Below are 21,545 nucleotides of genomic sequence, written 5' to 3'. Positions count from 1 at the left end.
AGCCAACTTTCTCAGCTGTATGGAGGACAATGACTGAAGCCAGGCCTGGCTGAATGCTCCCTTCTAAGAACTGAAATTGCTATAGTGCATCCTATAACAATTTAGAGCTTCCTGAGCCCTTTAGGGCTGCCCTGGTTCTTGGCCAATGCCAAGTGTGTTTCTCCAGACTTCTCCCTAATCTTGTGAATTCCTGATATTCAATAAATTTCCTTTTGCTTAAGTAACCCAAGTTGGTCTCTGTTGCCTACAACCAAAGAATGGGATACCTTCCAATTTCCTAGTACTGAGAGGCATTTTACAAAAGTATAGTACCTGAAAAGGCTCCAAATTGCCCAGCTAGCTGCTTTTAGAGTAGCTGCTTCTTTTTACTTCCTAGGACTAGTTGAATTTAAGAACCTTAATTTCAGGGGAAAAAAATATGGGTACTGTGGAGGAGATAAGCAATGGTGACGACATCTACTGCTACCCAGAAAAAAAGGAGACGGAAGATAGTAATTTCAAAAAGAACATCTCCACCTTAAGGAACACACCCCAATTTTACCATAGTAACCAATGAAGACATGCATTTAAAGACTTTGAGAATTTAGGAAAATAATTCTTTTGGCAATAAATCCATGTTAGCAGGAGGAATGAATTATAAAAGAATTAAGAATGCTCTAATTCTTAACTATAAATTTAATAAACGACCAATTAGACTTGGTTAACAAAATAATTTCTCAAAATAATTTGAGATTCCTGACTTGATATGAAATTTGGTTGCCAAAAGAAGGAACTTCCATGTTTCCCTCAATAATGAACTACTTGCCATTCCATCATCTTCTTACCTAAAAAGTCTTCAAAAGTTGTGCCTAAGGTCTGGAAGCAGCAAGAGCTGTCACCAATCATCCCCAAGTTAATATAAGGTTTCTCAATGTTAAGCAGAATAAGACAGACTCTTAGGTCCTCCGAAGAAGTCTCTATTCCTGTAAAGCTAGGCCTCAGAATGGCATGGTTATGCTACTGGGCACAGCATTCAGACCAAGAACTAGAATCACAGATGGCTGTACCAAAGAAAAATGTGTGGAAGCAATCTGTAGTATATCTGGTTCCAGCCTGTCAGTGTAAAATTATATCGTCTCAAAAGATTTTAAGTGCCTCATTTTCTAATAATCTTATAGCCAAAGTGCAACTAAGTCAGATCTCTTAAAAAAGATTCAAATGTATATGACACCCATCTGGTCAAGAGGATTTTATATCTGGAGAGAAAAAAAAAAAATGCCTGGATCAAACTGTAAAACTAAGTACTATAAAGACAATAGACACGTTTTAGTAAAAGAAAAAAAAAAAACAAAAAAAAAAGTGAGGAAAGAAGGTAGACAAGAAGAGAATAGAAGAATGCCAGTCACGAGGTTGGATTTTACTAGAGGACTTCTAGATTTCTTTTGGTTCTAAAGGCCTAGTATTTATGGTTTGTTACACTGAATGATTCTAAGAAGCATGTTATCTTGTGTTTTCCATGGATCCTCAGGCAAAACAATAGTGCAGGAAAAAGCAATGTGAATGATAGTCTCAGGTATACAGAATAATACTTTATATTCATACTCTGCTTGCTATTTCAAAATACACCTTGGAGCATTGTGGATTCGGTTCTAGATCAGTGCAATCAAGTGAGTCACACAAATTTTTTTGTTTCCCAGTGCATATAAAAGTTATGTTTACACTATACTATAGTCTATTAAATGTGCAGCAGTATTGTGTAAAAAAACAATATACACACCTAAATTTAAAAATAATAACCATCATCTGACAACACAGGGTTGCCACAAACCTTCGGTTTAAAAAAAAAAAAAAAAAAACCAGTAAAAACCCAAACGCAGTATCTGCAAAATACAGTAAAGCAAAGCACAGTAAAACGAGGTATGCCTGTACACAACCTTCGATCCTCACAATAAAAACCCTGTGAAGGAGATCATTTCTACTTTACAGAAAAACCTAGATGGTAGACTGGCTAAGTGGCTGAAGAGTTAATTATCTATATGCTATACCAAACTGAGAATGCAAATAACAAAGTGAATTTTAAAATTTAATACAAAAGTGTGAAACAGGAGTCAGCAAGGGTCCATTAAGAATTAACTCTGCCAAATGAACCAATCTCCTTTTTTGATAAAACTACTACATAAAATAAAACCCCATAACATTTATTGGGTATTTGTCACCTATTAGCCACTGCAGTAAGGATACTAACATGAATTACCTCACTTAATCTTTACAACAACCCCACGGTATACACTATTATATCAATTTTATAGGTCAGAAAGCAGAGGCTTCGAGACATTTAAATAATCTCCTTAGAGAGGAGTGGAGTTGGGATTCAACCTGCGCAGCCTCACCGCAAAGACAGTGCTCTAAAACACTTCTCTAGACGAAGTTCACTTACAGATATCCATTAACCATAATTCCAACAAAGCAATACAACTGAGGGCCTATTTCCTGCCATGCACCTTGCTAAGTACTAGAGATACAAAGTTGAATGATACAGTAGAAAAGTGCCCATAAAATGTTTCACTCCTATAGATAAAATAGATTAACATGAACTATATTATGGAAAAGTAGATTCCTAAATATTTTTGATATCTGCACTCAAATTGCCTGATGAGGTATAACTTTATCTTGATACTTTCTCTAACCACAAGTTTGTCCTTTCAGTTTGTCCACAAAGGCACACTCTCATCCCCAGGCAATCACCATTCCAGTGTTCCCCACTTGGAACATGGATCACTTCTTCCAGGTTGTTCCATATTCCCTAGTAGCTACATATATGTGCAATTTCAACTACATATATGTGCCCATTACATTACACTGAAATTACCTGTACAATAAGCTGTCCTTTCCACCAGACTCTGAGTGCAGGAACCCTATTTATCTTGTTCATCATAACACCCTCAGGGTCTAACACTTTCTAGGTCACTTGATACATGTTTGTTCAGTGAAAAAGTACTCAATGATGTCACAGAGTTTGTCCTGAGTACAGCTTGGATTCAACAGCTTCAATTTAAATATGTGAAGACAACAATCACATTTATCAAATCTGTACATGTATAACACATGTTTAGGTCTACAGGCATGTATGTGTATACATACATATATTTCCTCGCTCTTTTCACTGAAAGAGTGCACCTAGTACTTAAATCTTGGTCCCTAATACTACTCCCCACTAATTGGAATCAGAGTTCCTTGGAGAAAATAGCTGATTCTGAGGCTGGGGAAGGGTGGCTCTACAGATAAGCTTGACATCGAAATATACCAAAAAGGAAGTGCTCAAGAAAAACGAAGGGGGAAGGGAAGGGTGAATAGGTGGAGCACGGAGGTCAGTGAAATTACTCTGTATGATACTATAATGGTGGATACATGTCATTATACATATGTTCAAACCCATAGAATTTACAATACCAAGAATGAACCCTAATGCAAACTATGGACTTTGGGTGATAATGTGTCAACACAGGTTCATCAGTTGTAACAAATATTGCTCTTGTGGGGAATGCTGATAATGGGGGAGGCTATGCATGAGTGTGGGCAGGGATTTACGAAATATCTCTTTTGCTCAATTGCTATGAACTTAAAACTGCTTTATAAAATAGTCTATCAGAGGGAAAAAACAAATGAGGCACATTACAAACACAAAGGAACCGGCCTGAAGGAGCTCATGCTGGCCAAATATAGGACAATTAGAGCACAAAAATACCACTAAAGGGACTTCTCTGGTGGCACAGTGGTTAAGAGTCTGCCTGCCAATGCCGCAGAGCAACTAAGCCCATGAGCCACAACTACTGAGCCTGCGCTCTAGAGCCCATGTGCCACAACTACTGAAGCCTGTGCGCCTAGAGCCTGTGCTCCGCAACGAGAGGCCACCACAATGAGAAGCCTGTGCACTGCAACGAAGAGTAGCCTCCCCTCACCACAACTAGAGAAAGCCCGTGCACAGCAACTAAGACCCAACACAGCCAAAAATAAAAAATACATTTATATATATAAAAAATACCATTAAAAAAAATTCATGAGTCCACACTGATAATATATAGATACATAAGGAGGAGTTAGGGGGAAATTTTTATGAAGAGTAGTATATCTGCATTGCCTTAAAATGCTCCCCAAAGACTGTTTATTAGTTTTAAGGTGGTGGGGGGGGAGCAATAATTATACAGTAGAAAAATCAAGACACCACTTTGAAAGGGTAATCAAAATTAAAATCACCCTTGAGGAATAGATGAACACTATACCTCCAAATGTGACTTCTGCAGTATTCTGGCTAAGAATGCATAACTTGAATCTAATCACATGGAAATATGAGACAAACCCCAAATGAGGAATGTTCTACTGGAGAAAAAAAAAGGAAGGGGTCCATATTTTTAACATGTCAATGTCATAAAAGACAAAAAAAGAACAGGGAAATGCTCACTACTAAAAGAGATGTAACCATTATATGCAATACCTGATCCTAGCATGAATCTTGTATGGAAGAGAAAAATAGTGCTTTAAGACAAAATCTGGGGGCCAGTTAAAAATAAGACTACAAATGACAGATGAGATAGAAATACTGCATTAAAGTTAAATTGACTGAACATAACTGTACTATGATTATTCAAGAGACTATCCCTATTCTTAGGAAATACACACTGAAATATTTAGAAATAAAGCGCCATGATTTTGTAACTTACCATTTAAAGGTTCAGAAAGTGTGTATGCCTGTGTGTACATATATATATGTGTGTGTATACAAACTGGAGAGAACTGTTGTTTCACTGTATCATTCCCGCAGATCAGAAAGTGTGTAACGCTTAACTCATAACATTATACATATGATAAAAAAGGGGAAACATACCTGAATAGGAGATGGCTTTTCCCAGCCCATTTCAAAAATTCCCATCAGCAACTCCCGTTTCAAACAGTAATCTTCAAACTCATTTCCTTTTGTGGAGGTCACATCCTGGTCAAACAAAAACAAACAACATCAGAAGAATGAAGTACAATTGGGTTCCTTTGGTAATTAGCATGCTTAATAAAGTGTTGGAGAGACTAATTCTTTACCCCATTTAAAATATAAATATGCGCAGATTAGTTCTGTCTTGATCTATAGTTCAACTGAAAAATAACCACTCTCTTTAACACACACAAGCCATTTAAAAACTATGTTTTGGGGAAAGATCAGCCACCCTGTGGTCGTTTTTCTCTAAGGACTGATGGAATACTGTTATTTCTATATAAGTATCAAACCACAAGATATGAAATCAAACTCTAGCTCTACCATTCACTGCCTACAAATATCCTAGTCTAAACCAGGGTTTCTCAAGTCCAGCACTATTGACATTTGGGCCAGAAAATTCTTCGCTGTAAGGGGCTGTTCTGTAGCATCCCTTCAGCTGTGATAACCAGCTATTGCTCCAGCTATTGCTAAATGCTTCCTAGGGGACAAAAATTGCCCTTGGTTGAGAACACTGGGCTAAGAGAACTAACCTCTCAACTTCAGTTTTCTCATCCACAAAATGTGGACAATACCTACCCTGAAACTTACTGTGCTGCTGGAAACAAGAGAATTTTGAGAAAACGCCTTGAAAACCATAAAAGCATTCCACAAAAGAGATAAGATATATATACGTATAAACACGGTATTTAATATATAAATTATATATGAAATACTGTATATATAGTAATAATTATTGTATTGTATACTGTATATTAAATATTACATTATATATTGCAATAATGTGTATACATACACATTATGACTAATTCCTCCAAATAGTGGAAATTTTGGGCAACTCATCATACATGAGTTATACAATTTCAACCACTTCAACTTACTTAAGAGTAAACACAGTGCCTGTTATCATTAAATAACTACTTCACTTTTAGAGTTTCAGGATCATTTTTCCACTTCAATGTTACAACCAACTTACCGAAGTTTTGATTCTTAGATCCTTTGGAGGGAGTTTTAAAGTCTTTTTCCAGTCATCACCAGGTCTAGAGAGAATACAGTAAAATTGAAGTATCAGAATTCACAGCATTAGTATTGTAAAATACAAAGATAATTCATCTCGATTATAATTCTAAAAAGCACACTAAGTTGAACATATTGCCGTTTACTTAAGAATACAGGTAACAAAAGAGATAAACAACTTTAGAAAAACTGTTTTCTTACAAAGCACAACAATCTAGGGAGAATTTTAAAAAATCAAGAATAGAAAGGAGTAAGGTATCCATCCTCTTAAGAAAAGCAGAGTTGTATACAGTCCAACCATTTTCAAAACTAGTAACCCATATGTTTTGTTTGACCTATATAGTGTGTGTGTATGTTTTTTGTGGCCTCTCCCGCTGCGGAGCACAGACTCCGGACGCGCAGGCTCAGCGGCCATGGCTCACGGGCCCAGCTGTTCCACAGCATGTGGGATCTTCCCAGACCAGGGCACGAACCCACGTCCCCTGCATCGGCAGGCGGACTCTCAACCACTGCGCCACCAGGGAAGCCCATAGCGTGTGTTTTAAATTAGTGGCCAACATTAAAAAATTAGGAGATTTTGTGTAAAAGTCCAGATTCTGGATTTTCTTGAAAAAATCTGGAAGCTTTAGTAACACTGGTTCCAAATTCCTGCATGGCAACAGTTTGACAGAGCTTAGTAAATCGAGTTTAAAATCAAGTGGTTGATGCCTTTTAATAGGGCAAGTACCCTCTAATCTGGCAGTCCCCTATAGGCATCTGAGTTTGTAACTCTTGGTGACTAGTTAAAGCCAAGGAATCTATAAAGTTTCAGACTTGAGTTCAAGCCCTGATTCTTCTACATATTAGTTCTATGACCTTGCAACAGTTACTTTTCTAAACCTCCATTCTCTCATATATAAAATGGGATAAAAATTACATAAAATAATTTCTATAAAGCACTCAGCACAGTGCCTGGCAAAAGAAGAACTCGATATTAGCTGTTAGTAAACATCTCTCTTAATCTTTTTTACTGGGGATGCCTGAAACCACGAAAGAAAATAACAAAGAAAATGTAATAAAAAATTTTCTTTTTGGTCAGGTAAAAACTTCAAATAATATAATATCCAAAGCATCTAAGAGAAAAAAGACTGTCAATAAAGCACACAATGCTTTCAACTGTGTCTTTAAAATAAATAAGCTTTCACTGATTTAACTGTAACAACTCATATAATTAGAGCACCTCAAACATCTCAAGTCTTGATTTAGAAAGATAAGCACATTATTTTACTTAAAGCTAGGTCCCACATAATCCAAGATACTGTAACACAGGCAACTATTTGCTACCAATCCAAGGGTACTAAAGCCTTTCACCCCAGTCTATACCATAGCAAAGTTTGGTATAAACAAAAATGTCAACTGAACATCCTAGTAAGCCAGCTTGCCACATTGCCAAATTCACTAAATCGTGGATAAAAATGCAGGAAGATACAAGGCAAAATCTGCCTACAAAAAAAATTTATAATCTTAGGAGGTTAAAAAAAAATTTTTAACGAGAAAACAAGTGATAGAAATAGGTATTAGAAGAGCTCTGAGCCATGGGATCTAGAAGTCTTCATAAAAGAGATGACATTTAAACTGAGATTTAAAGATCCACAGAATTGAAAAAAAACATTAATCCTAGGAAAAGCAAAAAAAAGGTAAAATCCACTGTTGTCTCAAATCTGAGTTCAAGTAGAAAATACTCTCAAAATGAAATGAGGGCTTCCCTGGTGGCACAGTGGTTGAGAGTCCACCTGCCGATGCAGGGGACATGGGTTCGTGCCCCGGTCCGGGAAGATCCCACATGCCGCAGAGCGGCTAGGCCTGTGAACCATGGCTGCTGAGCCTGCGCGTCCAGAGCCTATGCTCCGCAACGGGAGAGGCCACAACAGTGAGAGGCCCGTGTACCAAAAAAAAAAAAAAAAAAAAAAAAAAAAAGAAATAATGTAGTTTTATGTTTCTATCATTAAGAATTAAAAATAGCCTAAATACTGCTAGCCTATTCATATTTTTTCAAGACAAGCTACAGTTTAGAAAATATTCTTGATTTCTATACTAATTAAAATATTCATCTCAAAAATAATAGAGGGCTTCCCTGGTGGCGCAGGGGTTGGGAGTCCGCCTGCCGATGCGGGGGACACGGGATCGTGCCCCTGTCCGGGAGGATCCCACATGCCACGGAGGGGCTGGGCCCGTGAGCCATGGCCGCTGGGCCTGCGCGTCCGGGGTCTGTGCTCCGCAGCGGGAGCGGCCGCAGCGGTGAGAGGCCCGCGTACCACAAAAACATAAAAATTTAAAAAACACTTAAAAAATAATAATAATAAAATAATAATAGAATATGTATTAATGCCAAATCTCCCAGTGACCAAACCAATTCTGTTGGAAGTTAGGGCTATTTTTCTTTAGTAAGTACTTTTTAAGCATGGAAAAGATCTAGGTTATAATAAAACACAAGCTTTGGTTCCTTGAAAGAGTTTTATCATCTTATGAAGATTTCTAGAGATTAAATCAACTTACATGGCTAGATTTTTAACAAAGACAAATCTCAAATGGGTCAAGATTCCTGAATGTTAATTTTCTATTAACTGATTCTTTGGAGTCATAGTTACCACTCAAATATTTTAAAGTGTACACTTAAAGATGATAGCCTACACACTTTTAAATTTAAAAGAAAAAATATTCTGTAGTAAGATGAGGCTCTTACGTTTTTAAAAGTCGTCAAAGGGGTATGGGACTCTTCAGAGATGTGTTTATAAGAGTTCAAAATCCTGAGTTCCCTATGACATAAACTGCTTGTTATTTTGTGTGCGTGTGTAAAAGAAGGAGAAAGTATATTTGAAAAGTAAATAAATAGGGCAGAAAAGCAAAGTGTCATAAACTAAAAAAAAGTTATGGATAAATTTTCTATGAGTATGTTTGAAGTTCAGAAGGCTGGGCAAGTCGTTAAATTTAAAATGTGAAATTGGCTATAACAGCCATTCAAACTAGGATAAGGTCAAGTTCTAACACTAGGGAAAAAGCCATACTGGCAAAAACAAGATGAATCTGAGCTCATTATGAAAGCCAGAAATGTTTCAAAAAATAGTCTATACAAAATTAATATATATTAATCTGTGCCAATCTGTTACTTAATAAACCTGAATTAGTTATGAAAGAAATACATTCTTCTATTGCAAATACCTGCTGGCCATAAAACGAAGTCATCTGTCCTCTATTTGCAATCAAAATGGTTAAACTAAGGTATACACAAAGTAGTCAACAACTAACAAAATAAATCTCCTTTGTCCCCCAAGTGTGTTTATTATTTATTCTAACACTTACTTAATAGTGGTGGTCATACTCTGTGCTTGCTGCTGAGTGCCATTATTGATTGTGTTGGTGTTTTTCAGCTGGTTCATCTGTTGCTGTGTCTGTGTGCCCCCTCCTCCGGGGCCACCGCTGGGCTTCACAGGGCCCCTCAGCTGACCATTTTGACTGGACAGACCCATTATAACAGGGTTCTCTGTTCTGGCCGTGCTCATGCTGTATTAATTGTAAAGATGTCTCTTTCAAACTTCAAAACTTTTGAAAGTCAGTAGAGAAACTGTAATAACAGTTTATTAGGCTCTCCAAAACGAAGAGATAAATATAAGTCTTGCTCAATATATGAGTCCTTTATTGCAATGCAGGCAAGCACCTGTAAGTCTCTGAACGGTAAGCAGCAATAACTTGCTCTCATGCACGGAATCAACTCTTTATTTTTTAATAAAGCCCTCTAACAAGGTTGAGTTATATATCTGAATTCGCTCACTTCAGTCTGAAACAAAGAAAAAAGTTAAATTAGCAAACAGAGTAAAAATGGAAAAAAACTTTTTTGTTTCCCTTTTAAAGAACTCCCTTAGAAGAACTCTCTTCTTTTAAATTAAAGAATTAAGAATACAGCTGCACTGAGACCAAATCACTAGCCAAGCTAGGAAAAACACAAAAAGATGAATTGCCTCAAAAACCAAACCTGCACCGAGACCCATCTCAAACATTTTAAACTGTCAGTTCAAATCAACCCAGAGAATACAAAGTAGAAAGATACTGTGATTAAGTTAGCATTAGTTGTCAAATGACAATCTCTTCCCTTGTTTCCACCCTGATGAATTCTCTGAAGTCCCTGCCACCTCTTAAAGTCAATGAGTCATTACATTCAATTGCATTACAACTCAGTGAAGTATTGCACAACTTAATGTAAATCTACAAATGAACAAGGCAAGACAATTCATTAATTTTTTTTAAATTTCTGACAACTGAGAATCCTTGAAGAGTTGAGCTTTTGGCTTCACCTTATGCTTTAAAAAGAACACATTTATGCCCTTGTGAATTTCAACGACAGAAGTTAAACTTTATAAAGAAAAATACATTTTATTTTTTCCCTTAAGTTTTTGCCCTTTAAAACAGTAACTGAAGCATGTCAAGGGATATAAATATGTCTACATGTCAAAATCTTCTGCTTGAAAAACAGCCAAGAAAACCTTTAGCTACCTTAATTAAATCTGAATACTAAAATAACTGCTACGTTTTTAAACATAACACTTTTCAAAAAGTATATCCCAACTTGAAGTAGCATTTTTTTAAATTACAAAAACACAAAAAGGAAATGAGCTGTGTTAAAAAAATCTGTTAAAGGGTAAAGATACTAGTAACTTTAATCAAACTTTCCAGGAAACCCAGAGTACTAATTAAGTTAATTTAAAAAAATTTTAAATTATTCCCCAAATAAAATTATTTTTAAAGGAAGTACATGAAAACGTAATTGAAAAGCCAGGGGGAAAAAGGCCAGAAAATAAAGGGCTGCTCTGTTTGCTTTGTTCTTTAACTCCTTTACATTTCTTACCAAACATACACTAGCTTATTAATTAGCGTTTCTGCCATACACCAAGGTTTCTCAAACAATAAAATTTTTTTAAAAAACCTCTTTGATGTCTTTTTTTTAATTGAAAATAAAGTTGCTCACAAGCAAATCCTGATTATCACGTACACAAAGCTGTATATTTCCAAGTCTCCCAGAAGCTGAGTGACCTCTTAAGCAGAGGGTGGTTAAGAGCCATCCAATTTCAGTGCAAGGTAGTAATTGGTTTCCTGTATTGACAGGTTTATATTATGATCAGCGATATCACCTACTTCATACCAGAAGACTTACTTATTTGCAAACACTAAGAAGATGAAGGTGGCAACTTCTAAAAATTAAATGGTATCATTACTGTCCATCATGCACGTAAGACCTCATACCTCCCTGCATCCAAAATGTGACTATGTGATAACTGCTCCCCTCTCAATTAAGCTAAAACCAGCACTGCAGCTCTACGTCTCAGGAAAAGAACTATTCCTCCTACCCCTTCCCAATTTAGATTTGCAAGTTATATTTCTACATTTTCAAAAATACGAACGAAACAAAGACGAGTTGGGAGGAACCCCTAGCGGAGTTAATTACAGCACTTCCCAGATCGTAGTTAGCAATTGACAGTTTCACACCCAAAACAGTATCGTCATCTCCAAAAAGACCTTTTGTGTGCGAATGCAGCGCAGTTTCTCTAAGCTCGGTCTGCAAGTTGGAGTGACCGTTCTATTTTGAAGGGGCGAGGGGACTGTTGAAGAGAAAGGGGAGTGAGCGATAAGGGAAAGAATCAAGCCAGTGATTTGAGCCCTATAACCGTAGGCAGATAATTTCTGGTTCCCCTACCCTTCAACACCCCCCCACCAAACCCACACACTTCGAGTCAGCTCCCTGGGCCCATAAACACAAATGGGTTGGGGCCCTGAAATCGTATCTGCGCAACAAGAGCAGGGAACCAGCTCCGCGGGTAGGAAACAATAGGGGCTCCCGCAAAAGGCCCCAAAGAGAAACCCTTAAGTCAGACGGCCCCTCCTTTCTCCATGACTCTGGGGCTCCATAATCACCCCCTTGTTATCGACCTGCAAGGCCTTACTCCCTCAAGCAGCCGGTCCTCTTCGAAACCCAGCCTTCCGCTACTGCATATCCCTGCCGCCCCCTATAGGGCCGCCTCGTACCCTATAACCTCCACGATCTCCCTAAGTCCTTGCCGCCCCCTACGATCCCACCTTCCCTCGTCTCCCACAAAGCTCCTCCGAGGAATTCTCCCGCTCCTCCTCCGGACCCCGCCGGGCACAACAGTGCTCTATCCCACTCCTCCCGGGCGCCCCCGCCCCACAGCTGCCGCCCGCCTTCCTCCCCCGGGCCCGACCAGGCCTCAGGCCTCCGCCTCAGAGCGCCCCCCACGCCGGCCGGGGGAGGGGGTAACTCCCCGCAGCCCCCACTGCACCGCCGACCTCCAACCCCTCACCTCACCCCACTCCTCGCGGCTCGGGCCCAAGTCCTACCACTGAGGCCACTCCCGCTCTGTACCCTCGGTCCTTTATTGTTGACTCGAAGCTCCCAAAATGGCGGCGGCTCCTTCCTCCTCGGAAACCTCCGCCCGCCCCCACCCGGCCCCTCACTTCGGCCGCCCCCCGCCCCGCCCCGCCCCCCGTCCCGCTCCACTCCGGGGGCCTGGGGGCCAGCCTGCCGGCGCTCCCCCGCTCCCCGAGCCGCGCAGCCCTACCTCCGCCGCTGCCCGCTCTCAAGGCGCCGCCGAAGCCGCCGCCCGGGCCGAGCTAACTCGGCTCCCCGCCCCCTCCCTCGGCCGCAGCACCCCCGCCCCTTAGCTCTCCGCATGGCTGCCGCCGCGACTCCTCCTCCGCGCAAGATGGCGAGGGCCCAGCTGCAGCCGCTGAGCCCGCCGCGGCGCCTCTGCCTCTCCTGCTTCGTGGCAGGAGAAATCCGGGCCAAGGAACCTCCCTGGGGCGAAAATGGAGGGTAGTGCTTTCCCACCGACTGGGGGCCCGCGGGGGCCCAAGTTGAGGGAAGTTGAAGGGAAAATACGGGTCCCTTTCTGAAGAGAAAGGAGGGCTGCTTTTTCCACAGCTGAGGAGAAATGATCGGGGAATGGTGGCTGGGAAGAGTACCCCCAGAATGGATGTCGGGGGCTTGGGACCCGAGGAGGATCTGCTTATTCCTGACCAAGGACCGGGTAGCGACTCGGGGACGGGAGAGCTGACCTGACATCTCCCGCGGGCCGGGGAAGCTGCTGCAGGACCAAGGGGGTCGCGTCCGTTCGAGCCCCGCGCCTCCGTGCAGGAACGCGCGGAACCACTGGTCCGGAGGCGCCGGCACGCGCCCGGGTGTGGGAACCGGAAGGGGGGCCGGCCGGGACCGGTGCGGCGAGGAGAACCGGGGAGGACGCGGGGCGGACAGGGGGCGCTGTGCGCGGGCGGGCAGGGGCGGGGGTGGAGGACGCTGTAGGAGGATTGCGCGGGGGTGGGGTGCTGGGTGGCGGGGGGTGCGACCCGGGCCGGAACCCGGAAAGCGAGCTTCGGGAAGGGAAGTGGGAGACTGGGGCAGCGATCCTCCTCTCTCGGCCCCAAAGGGCAGTCCTCAAAGAGAGGGAACCAAGGAGGCCGAGCCCCCACCCCCACCCCGAGGGAAGGAAACGCTGCTAAGGAGTCAGTTATAATGGTAATAGGAGTTGTGTACGGAAATGGGCAATCAGAGGACCGAGGGTGATTCTTTCTCCAGCCTGACCCTCATCAGAAAGACACTTATGTATTTGTTCCCATAAATACTTTCCATATCCTAATGTCTCCGTTTATCCTTAACAGAAATAACAGGAATGCAATCTTGTTCCAGGTAAAACAAAAATCGGAAGCTTGAAAGTTATCCAGGTCAAGGGAAAATAAAAACCTGGGTCTCACCCAGTTGACAGAAAATATACAGGGCAATGACGGGACCATATGTTGACAACAGAACTCCGACCCACAACCTCTGCTGCAACCAACACGGGAAGCCAAACCACAGCCTCTGCAGTGATCAGCTTAGAACGAGCAGGAGTCGGTCATTGACTGCCAGCTTCCCAAATTTTTGCTCCTGTTACCAACTCGGGACCAATCAGAGAAAGCCAAATATGTTTTCCCCCCCCCAACCAATCACGTTAGACGCCCGGCTTCTAGTTAGCCCGCCTCCAGCTTCCCCGAGTTAACCTCCAATCAGAGCATATCCTGAAGCCTACTCCCCCCACCCCCTTTTTTTTTCTTTTTTTTTTTTTTTTTTTCCACTGCCGGCCTGTAAGTCCCAAGCTGGGTGAAGGTGGCTGCCTCCCTTGCTGTAGCAAGCTTTGAATAAATAGCCTGTTCTCACTTGGTGGTCTTTGTTTATTTACACACAGCCAATGGAAAGGTGGTAGAGAAGTGTGAAAAGGCTGTTCTTGAGATTTAAAAGAAGGTTCCTTTAACAGTTTTTGAATTAAATTTGTAGCATGGGGTCTCCCACCCAGCTTTTTAAAAACCCACTCATCTAAGGGAATAACCGGCATCTTGTGCCCATCCTGGTGAGAGAATGGCTAAGTGGTTCTTTAATAAAATGTTGAGGTATGAGGCCCCACTGCCTTTCCATGTAGCAGGAATGTGGAGGGGAGAAGGGCAAGGAGTGAGAGGGAGAGGAACCTAAGGATTTAAAATAGGCCACAGCCTGCCTCGGTCTCTTTCCCTAGACCACTAAAAAAATGAGACCAGCCGAAGGAGAAAGGTTTGTGTTCAGAAATAAACCTTCAAAGGGGGCCTGGTTGAAGTCATGACAAAATCCAAAAGTGAGGAGGCCACCAAAAGTAGAATATGGTATAGCTGCCTATTCTCACCTAGGAATCCTGCCAGGGCTAACACCTTTAAAGATTCTGCATAATGTTTTTATAAGATAGTCAGATATCCTTCCAACTGAGTTATTTATGTCAGCCCTTATCAGTTTTCTGGTGAGAAGTATGGATGGTATAGAATTAAACTATGAAAACTTGGATCTTGGTTCAATTTTAGTGATTGATGGATCCAGTATTCAACTATGTCAATACCTTTTTTTCTCCCTAGTTCAAACAGATTAACAAGAACGATAGAAAATATGACACTTTAGAAATACAGATGAATTATTTGATAATACACACAGTATCCTTATATTTATAAAATGTAAATTTAAAAATATTACATAAATCCAGCCCTTTGACCTTATTGAATATAATAGTTTGGGTGATTCGTGGTAAATATGGTTTTTGGAGAGCATGCTATCCCCAGTGAGGTCACCTAATAACTGTAGTAAAATGTTTCCCAAAACATCTTGGTCATTTTCATTTTGTTTTTACTCACTCTCACTTCCCCCACCCTACTTTTTTTGAACTATGAAGCTGTTAGCTAAAGTGTTAGGCCTGGATTGTTGGCTGGCTCCTAGAGATTCTGTCTGTAGGAAAGATATCTTAAAAAAGAAAAAGAGTCACAAATAGAGTTGAGGTTTTCAGTATCTGTTTAAAACACAACAGGATTCGTGTGTGTGTTTAAGAATGAGATGTGACTAAAAAATACTACTTGGAATTCGATCACAATAAGGGTCCTCCCAGCGAATGTTGTTTGCCAGCCTCACATCCTATCCCCAGTTATTTAGCTAAAAATAACTAGAAGGAAAAAAAAAAATCACAGGTTAATTTACATTTGATTTCAACTTCAGTTTATAATATTTAAAATCTAGAATTCTGAGTAATTTGAACCTGGAATATATACATCTGTGATGCTATCTTAAAAACCCAAATATTTTCAACAGCCTAAAATGGATTTCACACTTTTGACGTTCTACACATTTTTTTAAAGGAAACATAATAGCTTTTTTTTTTAAAAACTCAAACTACAAGCAAATGTGTTCATTACCTAGAAGAAAAAAAGTTCGCCACACCACATCCTCAAGAAAATGATTATGTCACACCTGGCTAAGCTTTCTAGTACAGCATTTCCCCTCCTTCACAATTGGCGCACAATGTTCTGATTTTCCAAAAGAAGGTTCAACAGATAAAGTTCTCTTCCAAATACGCCTGAGCAACATCTGGTAATTACTAACCAAGACTAAAGGCTAATGAGCCCAAGGAGCCAAGTACCATTTTCTTTGGATTTCAGAGCAGGTAAAAGTTGCCTCTTCAGTTTATATACCTGAAGAACATGAAGCAGCGTCAGCCTACTGAGGGCTTAGTAAGACATCCTCAGAGAGGTGCAGGTACTACACTGAAGTTAATGCCGACTAAGCCCATGTCTTTAATCGCTGAGAGACCACACCGGCCACATTTTGTTGGAATAAATGTTCCACTTCCAGAGTAAACTCAAGTTGAAAAGTAGGAAAGCAATATTACAAATAAGGAGGGAAGTGAGTGGGTTATACACATTTTCCCCAAACTACCAGGTTTGGTTCGCAGAATTTATCTTCCCTTTGACAGATAACATCTCCCCCTTCCCAGGGTACCACAACCAGCTAGCTAAGCTCACTAGGTGTCTTTTGGCCTCATCAGGTCCCAGCATTATTTGTGCTCTGGTCATCATTCAGAGAATTCTAGCTATTCATTTTGCCTCTTCAGTTTTCCTTACTGTGCACCAGCAATTTTAATTTTCATTAATTTGAAAACAACATGGGCTGGGAAGACACTGAAATCCGGAAACTAGTTCTTTAGGTATAAATTTAATTTGGTCTACTCAAATCAGGAAAGAACTGACACCGTCCCCATTGAAGATGGCTTGGTGCTCTTGGGTACTTTCTGAGTTAGGTCAGGGACAGTTGCTAATGAGTGATGTTGATGGGGGTCCCTGACAATCCTGTGGAATTGTCGTGGTGTTGGTATGTGTACGGTGCCTCCTTTGTACCCAACACCTTGTAATAACGTTATATTTCTGAATAACCTTATCTGCAGGGGTAGCAACAATCATGACAAAGTGCCCAGCCCTGCTTTCCAGCCAGTAGTCAATCTGCAGAGCCTTCTATTGATCCTTGAACATAGAACTGTGATCTTAGGTACGATCCCTGGAAAGACAGCTTAGAGCTGAGGAGTGGGCAGTCTGCAGTCCTGAGTGCCATGGGTGGGTTAAGTCACATCTGTGGCTACCAGGACAAGACAGGGAACAAAGGAAGAAAAAAGTATTTCAGTGCAGAGGTCTCCTCAGTGACCTTCCTAGATCTTTATCTGCTTGATAAATTTTAAGGTTACTCTTTATCACATCAACCACCTCCTAAATAACCCCTTAGTATCTCCCAGTTCCTTTTTACCACATGGAGTCTACATTCCATTGACAGATTGGGCCTGTCAGTGTGCCTATCCAATCTGATTTCCCACTCTCCCTCCAATGCCCAGGACCCATTCCCTCACCTTCCATCGTTTCCCTTAGAAACCCTCTCATCTCCTTTCCTCGAGGCCCATCTCAAGCCCATTCAAACCCAGCAGATTCCTACAGGCTCTTATCTTCCCTCCTTCCCACTCCCTTGTTCCTGCCCAACCAGAGCTCAGGTTCTAGAGTCAGTCAGATCTGGGTTCAAATCCCAGTTCTGCCACTTGTTAACTCCATAAACTTGGGAACCTTTCTTAACTTCTGAGCTTCGGTTTCCCCATTTATAAAATGAGGATAATAAATGAGGACCTAGAGCTCTGTGAGAGTAAATGAGAATTTGTATAAATCACTTTTTTTTTTTTTTTTTTTGTGGTACACGGGCCTCCCACTGTTGTGGCCTCTCCCGTTGCGGAGCACAGGCTCCGGACACGCAGGCTCAGCAGCCATGGCTCACGGGCCCAGCCGCTCCGCGGCATGTGGGATCTTCCCGGACCGGGGCACGAACCCATGTCCCCTGCATCGGCAGGTGGACTCTCAACCACTGCGCCACCAGGGAAGCCCAATCACTTTATTTTTGCAGTTGGTAGATAGCACTCAAAAAAAAGTATGTGGTGTTGCTATTATTATTTTATCGACTTGCATCTGAACCTCTGCTTTTCCTGTCAGATTAGACAATCTGTGGTTGGCCAATTCTTTTCCCCCAACCTCTATCTCCTCTTACTTCTTCAGCCTAGTGCTTTACCAACCTCAGTAAACAAGAGCCATGCTCTAATTTCACAGCTTCTGCTCCAGAAAAGTTGGTGCTGGAGAGAGCCCTGTAACCAGGCTGATTGGCTCAACAACAAATTCCTGCTCCCATACCTCAGCTGAGCCCTTTCTGAGGCCCTCGAACCTCTTTCTGGTGGTTCTCAATCAGGGCTGTTCATTAACAGCAACACAGGCACTTTTGAAAACACCAGTGCCTGGGCCCCATCCCAGCGGAGTTAAATCAGAATCTTTGGGGCTGGGGCTCCAGCATCATTTTTTGTTTTAAGGCTCCCAGGAAGAGCCTAATATTCAACCAAGGGTGAGAACAGCTGTTGGACAAATTGTTTCCCACGGAAGCGTTCCAAATATTTTCTTCTATCCATAAGCCCACCTTCAAATCAAAGATGTTCCATAGAAGCTTCACTGACTTTCCACCTCCCTCGACAGACTTCTGTTGATCCTGTCTTGGAGGATGAAGTATCACACCTCCTGTCTAAGACTATATTCACCTTTACATCTATCCCTTTTTAAATAAAACATTCTATCGGTAACCCCCTTTCCCTTACATTTTTGATATCTCCCTCTCTACTGGTTCTTCCCCTTAACCTGAAACTGGATTCCTGCCCAGGTTTTTCTCGATTCTAAACAACAAACAGAAACAATCTTCCCTCACTCCCATTACCTGCTGAGTGAGAGGTGGGGAGGAGCTAGCATTTACTGAGGGCCTCCTAGGGATTGGCACTATGCTAGGTGACATCCTAGCATAAATCCTATGCATTCTTGCTCTGGGGTATCACTTCCATCTCTATTTCTCCAATATTACTACCACTGTCCCAATCCAGGAGTTTTTTCTCTTGCTTGGACTATTTCAGTAGCTGCCTGGATTTCCTGCTTCAACCTCTTCCCCTCTCTAACCCACCCTATACACTAGCGCCAGAGTAATTTTTGCAGTCATATCACTGTTCTGTTCAAGACTCTTTAATGATTCTCTATTACCTACAGAATAAAACTGAAATCCCCTCAACTCTCTTCACACTAAGTAGGAGACCCCTAAACCTCCTCACCCCAAACCCCATGAGTGGGAGGTTGGGGCTGCTGACCTTCAGATCACTGCTGAGATAAGACCATTTTGGTGATTTTTTTTTTCTTTTTGTCTTTCAATTTCTTGATTCTTCTCATCGTTCAAGTTTCAGCTTAAATGTTACTGCCTCTGAAATGTCTTCCCACTAAACATGCTTCTTTTTTTTTTTCTTTTTTGGCCGTGCCATGCGGCTTGTGGAATCTTAGTTCCCCAAGCAGGGACTGAACCTGGTCCTCAGCAGTGAAAGCGTGGAGTCCTAACCACTTGACCTCCAGGGAATTCCCCTGGCCATCCCTTTTAAAGTAGTCCCCTTCCCCCGTCTCTTTACCCCCTTAAGCTACCTGAAATTATGTTGGTTACATGCTTATTGCCTGTGCCCTCCCAAGCAGCAAGCCCAAATTATCCATTTCTAGCACTGGGTTTCGCTGATTCAGCCCCCTGGCTCCTTTGTGCTTGGCCACCACTTCGAGCTCTCTCCTTGCCGAGGTGATAACAGCCTGGATTGTCCAGAGCAGTCTGGGTTTAATGCCTGGGTTGTTCCACGGTAATTATTAATAGTGCTCCTGTTTATTCTCAAAAGCATCCCAATTTGGACAATAAATGATACAGTCACTGTTGTGTAAAGCCCTGTATCATAGCCATTTGTACACATGTCTTATTTCTAAGCTCAATGTGGAGAGGAACAAAGTAATGTTCCTATTTCTTTCATCAATAACACCTAGTATTTTGTATAAATATAGTAAAAGCCCAGGAAGTGTTTGTTGAATAAGCCTGGATGATATATTAGAATGAGATCATGTATGTGAAGAGTCTAGCACAATATCTAACACACTGTAAGTGTGTTAGGCTAAAGAAAAGGCCAATAAATGTTACTTTGCTTTGCCCCCAGTTGACTCCAAATGTCATGTCTCCCAAGCTCTTTGATTATAGACTGTGCCACACCATTTAGTACCCTGGTACATACTAGCTAGTTTGCTTTTATTGAGTTTTTTGTGATCTTATTTCTTCTACTAGACTGGAAGCTCTTTGAAGGTAAGTATCATGTCTTATAATTCTCCATTCCACATAACAAAACTAGTTCATATTTATAAATTGGTTGATAACTGAGATGCTCAGTACTTATTGGCTGGTAATTTGTAGGAAAGAGTGAAGTGATGACAATGGTAGGAAATATCAGGTTAGGTGCCCACAGTCAGTGGCACCAGGGTCAAAGATCACCTTCCCTATTTGTAGATGCATGCCTCTGTGTTCTTCCAGCCAGCAAAAGGAGGAGCTTCGGATATCTCCATCCTAACAATTTCAGTAAGGTTTTCAGGGTACAGGTTCAAAAGATCAAATAATGGTTATGCAAAAGCATAGTGTGTTTTGGAAGTAGGGGAAGAGTGAAAACCATGCATAGTGTTGAGATCTAACTTTGGAATAAAAAGACCTTGAATTCCTAAGCTATTTAACCTCCCTAAACCTGTTTTCTTATCTGTAAAATCAGGATGATACCTCTGCCTCTGGGGTGATTATGAGAAGAGTTTATGAGAAATACATGTAAAATGCTTGGCATAGGGCCTAACTCATTGCAAGCCTCAATAAACAATAGCTATTTTTATAGCGAGTGATCTAGGCAGCTAAAGGTTTCGATGCTAAAGGTTGGGTAGCTAAAAATATAACTGCTATCAAATTTTTAGTTAAATCTTGTTTCTAGTGTGAATGACAAGCTGTAATTCTTTACTTGTTCATTCATTCAACCATTTATTCTTTTGTTCATTTATTCACCATTCATTCATTTATTCTATACCAGATACACAATAAATGCTTATTAAATGCTGTTGAATAAGGGTGAGGGGAAGAAAGAAATAGGCGGAGAGATTAAGAGGTACGAACTTCCAGTTGCAAAATAAATGAGCCATAGGTGTGAAATGTACAGTGTGGGGTATATAGTCGATAACGATGTTCTTTGTATGGTGACATATTGTAACTAGACTTACTGTGATCATTTTGAAATGTATAGAAATACCAAATAACTATGTTGTGTAACAGGAACTAACATAGTGTTGTAGATCAATTATACTTCAAAAACAACCAACCAACCAAACCCATAGAAAAAGAGATCAGATTTCTGGTTACCAGAGGGGCAGGTTGAGGGAGGAGGAATTGGATGAAGGCAGTCAAAAGGTACAAACTCCCACTCATAAGATAAATAAGTACTAGGGATGTTGTGTACAACATGATCAATATAATGAACACAGCTGTATGGTAGATATGAAAGCTGTTAAGAGAGTAAATCCTAAGAGTTCTCATCACAAGGAAAACTTTTTTCTATTTCTTTAGTTTTGTATCTATATGAGATGATGGATGTTCACTAAACTTATTGTGATAATCATTTCATGATATATGGAAATCAAATCATTATTCTATATACCTTAAACTTATACAGTGCTGTATGTCAGGTACGAATAAAACTGGAAGGAAAAATAAAGCGTACAATTAAAAATGTTGAATGAATAATAGAGTAATAAGTAATGTGTGGGG

At 41.1% G+C, this 21,545-nt stretch overlaps 1 protein-coding gene and 1 long non-coding RNA gene across 9 annotated transcripts in view; one reads left to right on the top strand and one right to left on the bottom strand.

Annotated features, from left to right (window-relative positions):
* DDX6 (DEAD-box helicase 6) overlaps positions 1 to 13,308 on the bottom strand; it is a 34,478-nt gene extending 21,170 nt beyond the window's left edge. For 2 of the 8 annotated variants that reach the window (XM_027082122.1, XM_027082127.1), the window contains exons 1-4: positions 12,583 to 12,653; positions 9,317 to 9,791; positions 5,937 to 6,000; positions 4,862 to 4,966 (exon numbers count right to left, since the gene is read on the bottom strand). In XM_027082122.1, the coding sequence (XP_026937923.1) occupies positions 4,862 to 4,966; positions 5,937 to 6,000; positions 9,317 to 9,516 (369 nt within the window). In that variant the 5' untranslated portion in view covers positions 9,517 to 9,791; positions 12,583 to 12,653. Of the gene's footprint in view, positions 1 to 4,861; positions 4,967 to 5,936; positions 6,001 to 9,316; positions 9,792 to 12,324; positions 12,419 to 12,582; positions 12,654 to 13,078 lie in introns of those variants that run through there. The other 6 variants (XM_027082125.1, XM_027082128.1, XM_027082126.1 and 3 more) reach the window with 5 other exon arrangements.
* LOC113607090 (uncharacterized) lies at positions 12,672 to 14,212 on the top strand. The gene is made up of 2 exons (XR_003427804.1): positions 12,672 to 12,836; positions 13,679 to 14,212. It is a non-coding gene; the product is annotated as an uncharacterized LOC113607090 (long non-coding RNA).
* The last annotated feature ends 7,333 nt before the right edge of the window (positions 14,213 to 21,545 follow it).

Source organism: Aethalodelphis obliquidens, unplaced genomic scaffold (genome assembly GCF_003676395.1).
Source record: "Aethalodelphis obliquidens isolate GAN/ISIS:26980383/991018 unplaced genomic scaffold, ASM367639v1 scaffold46, whole genome shotgun sequence".
Lineage (NCBI taxonomy): Eukaryota > Metazoa > Chordata > Mammalia > Artiodactyla > Delphinidae > Aethalodelphis > Aethalodelphis obliquidens.
The sequence above is the reverse complement of the archived record's forward strand: the minus strand, read 5'-3'. Positions and strand labels throughout refer to the sequence as shown.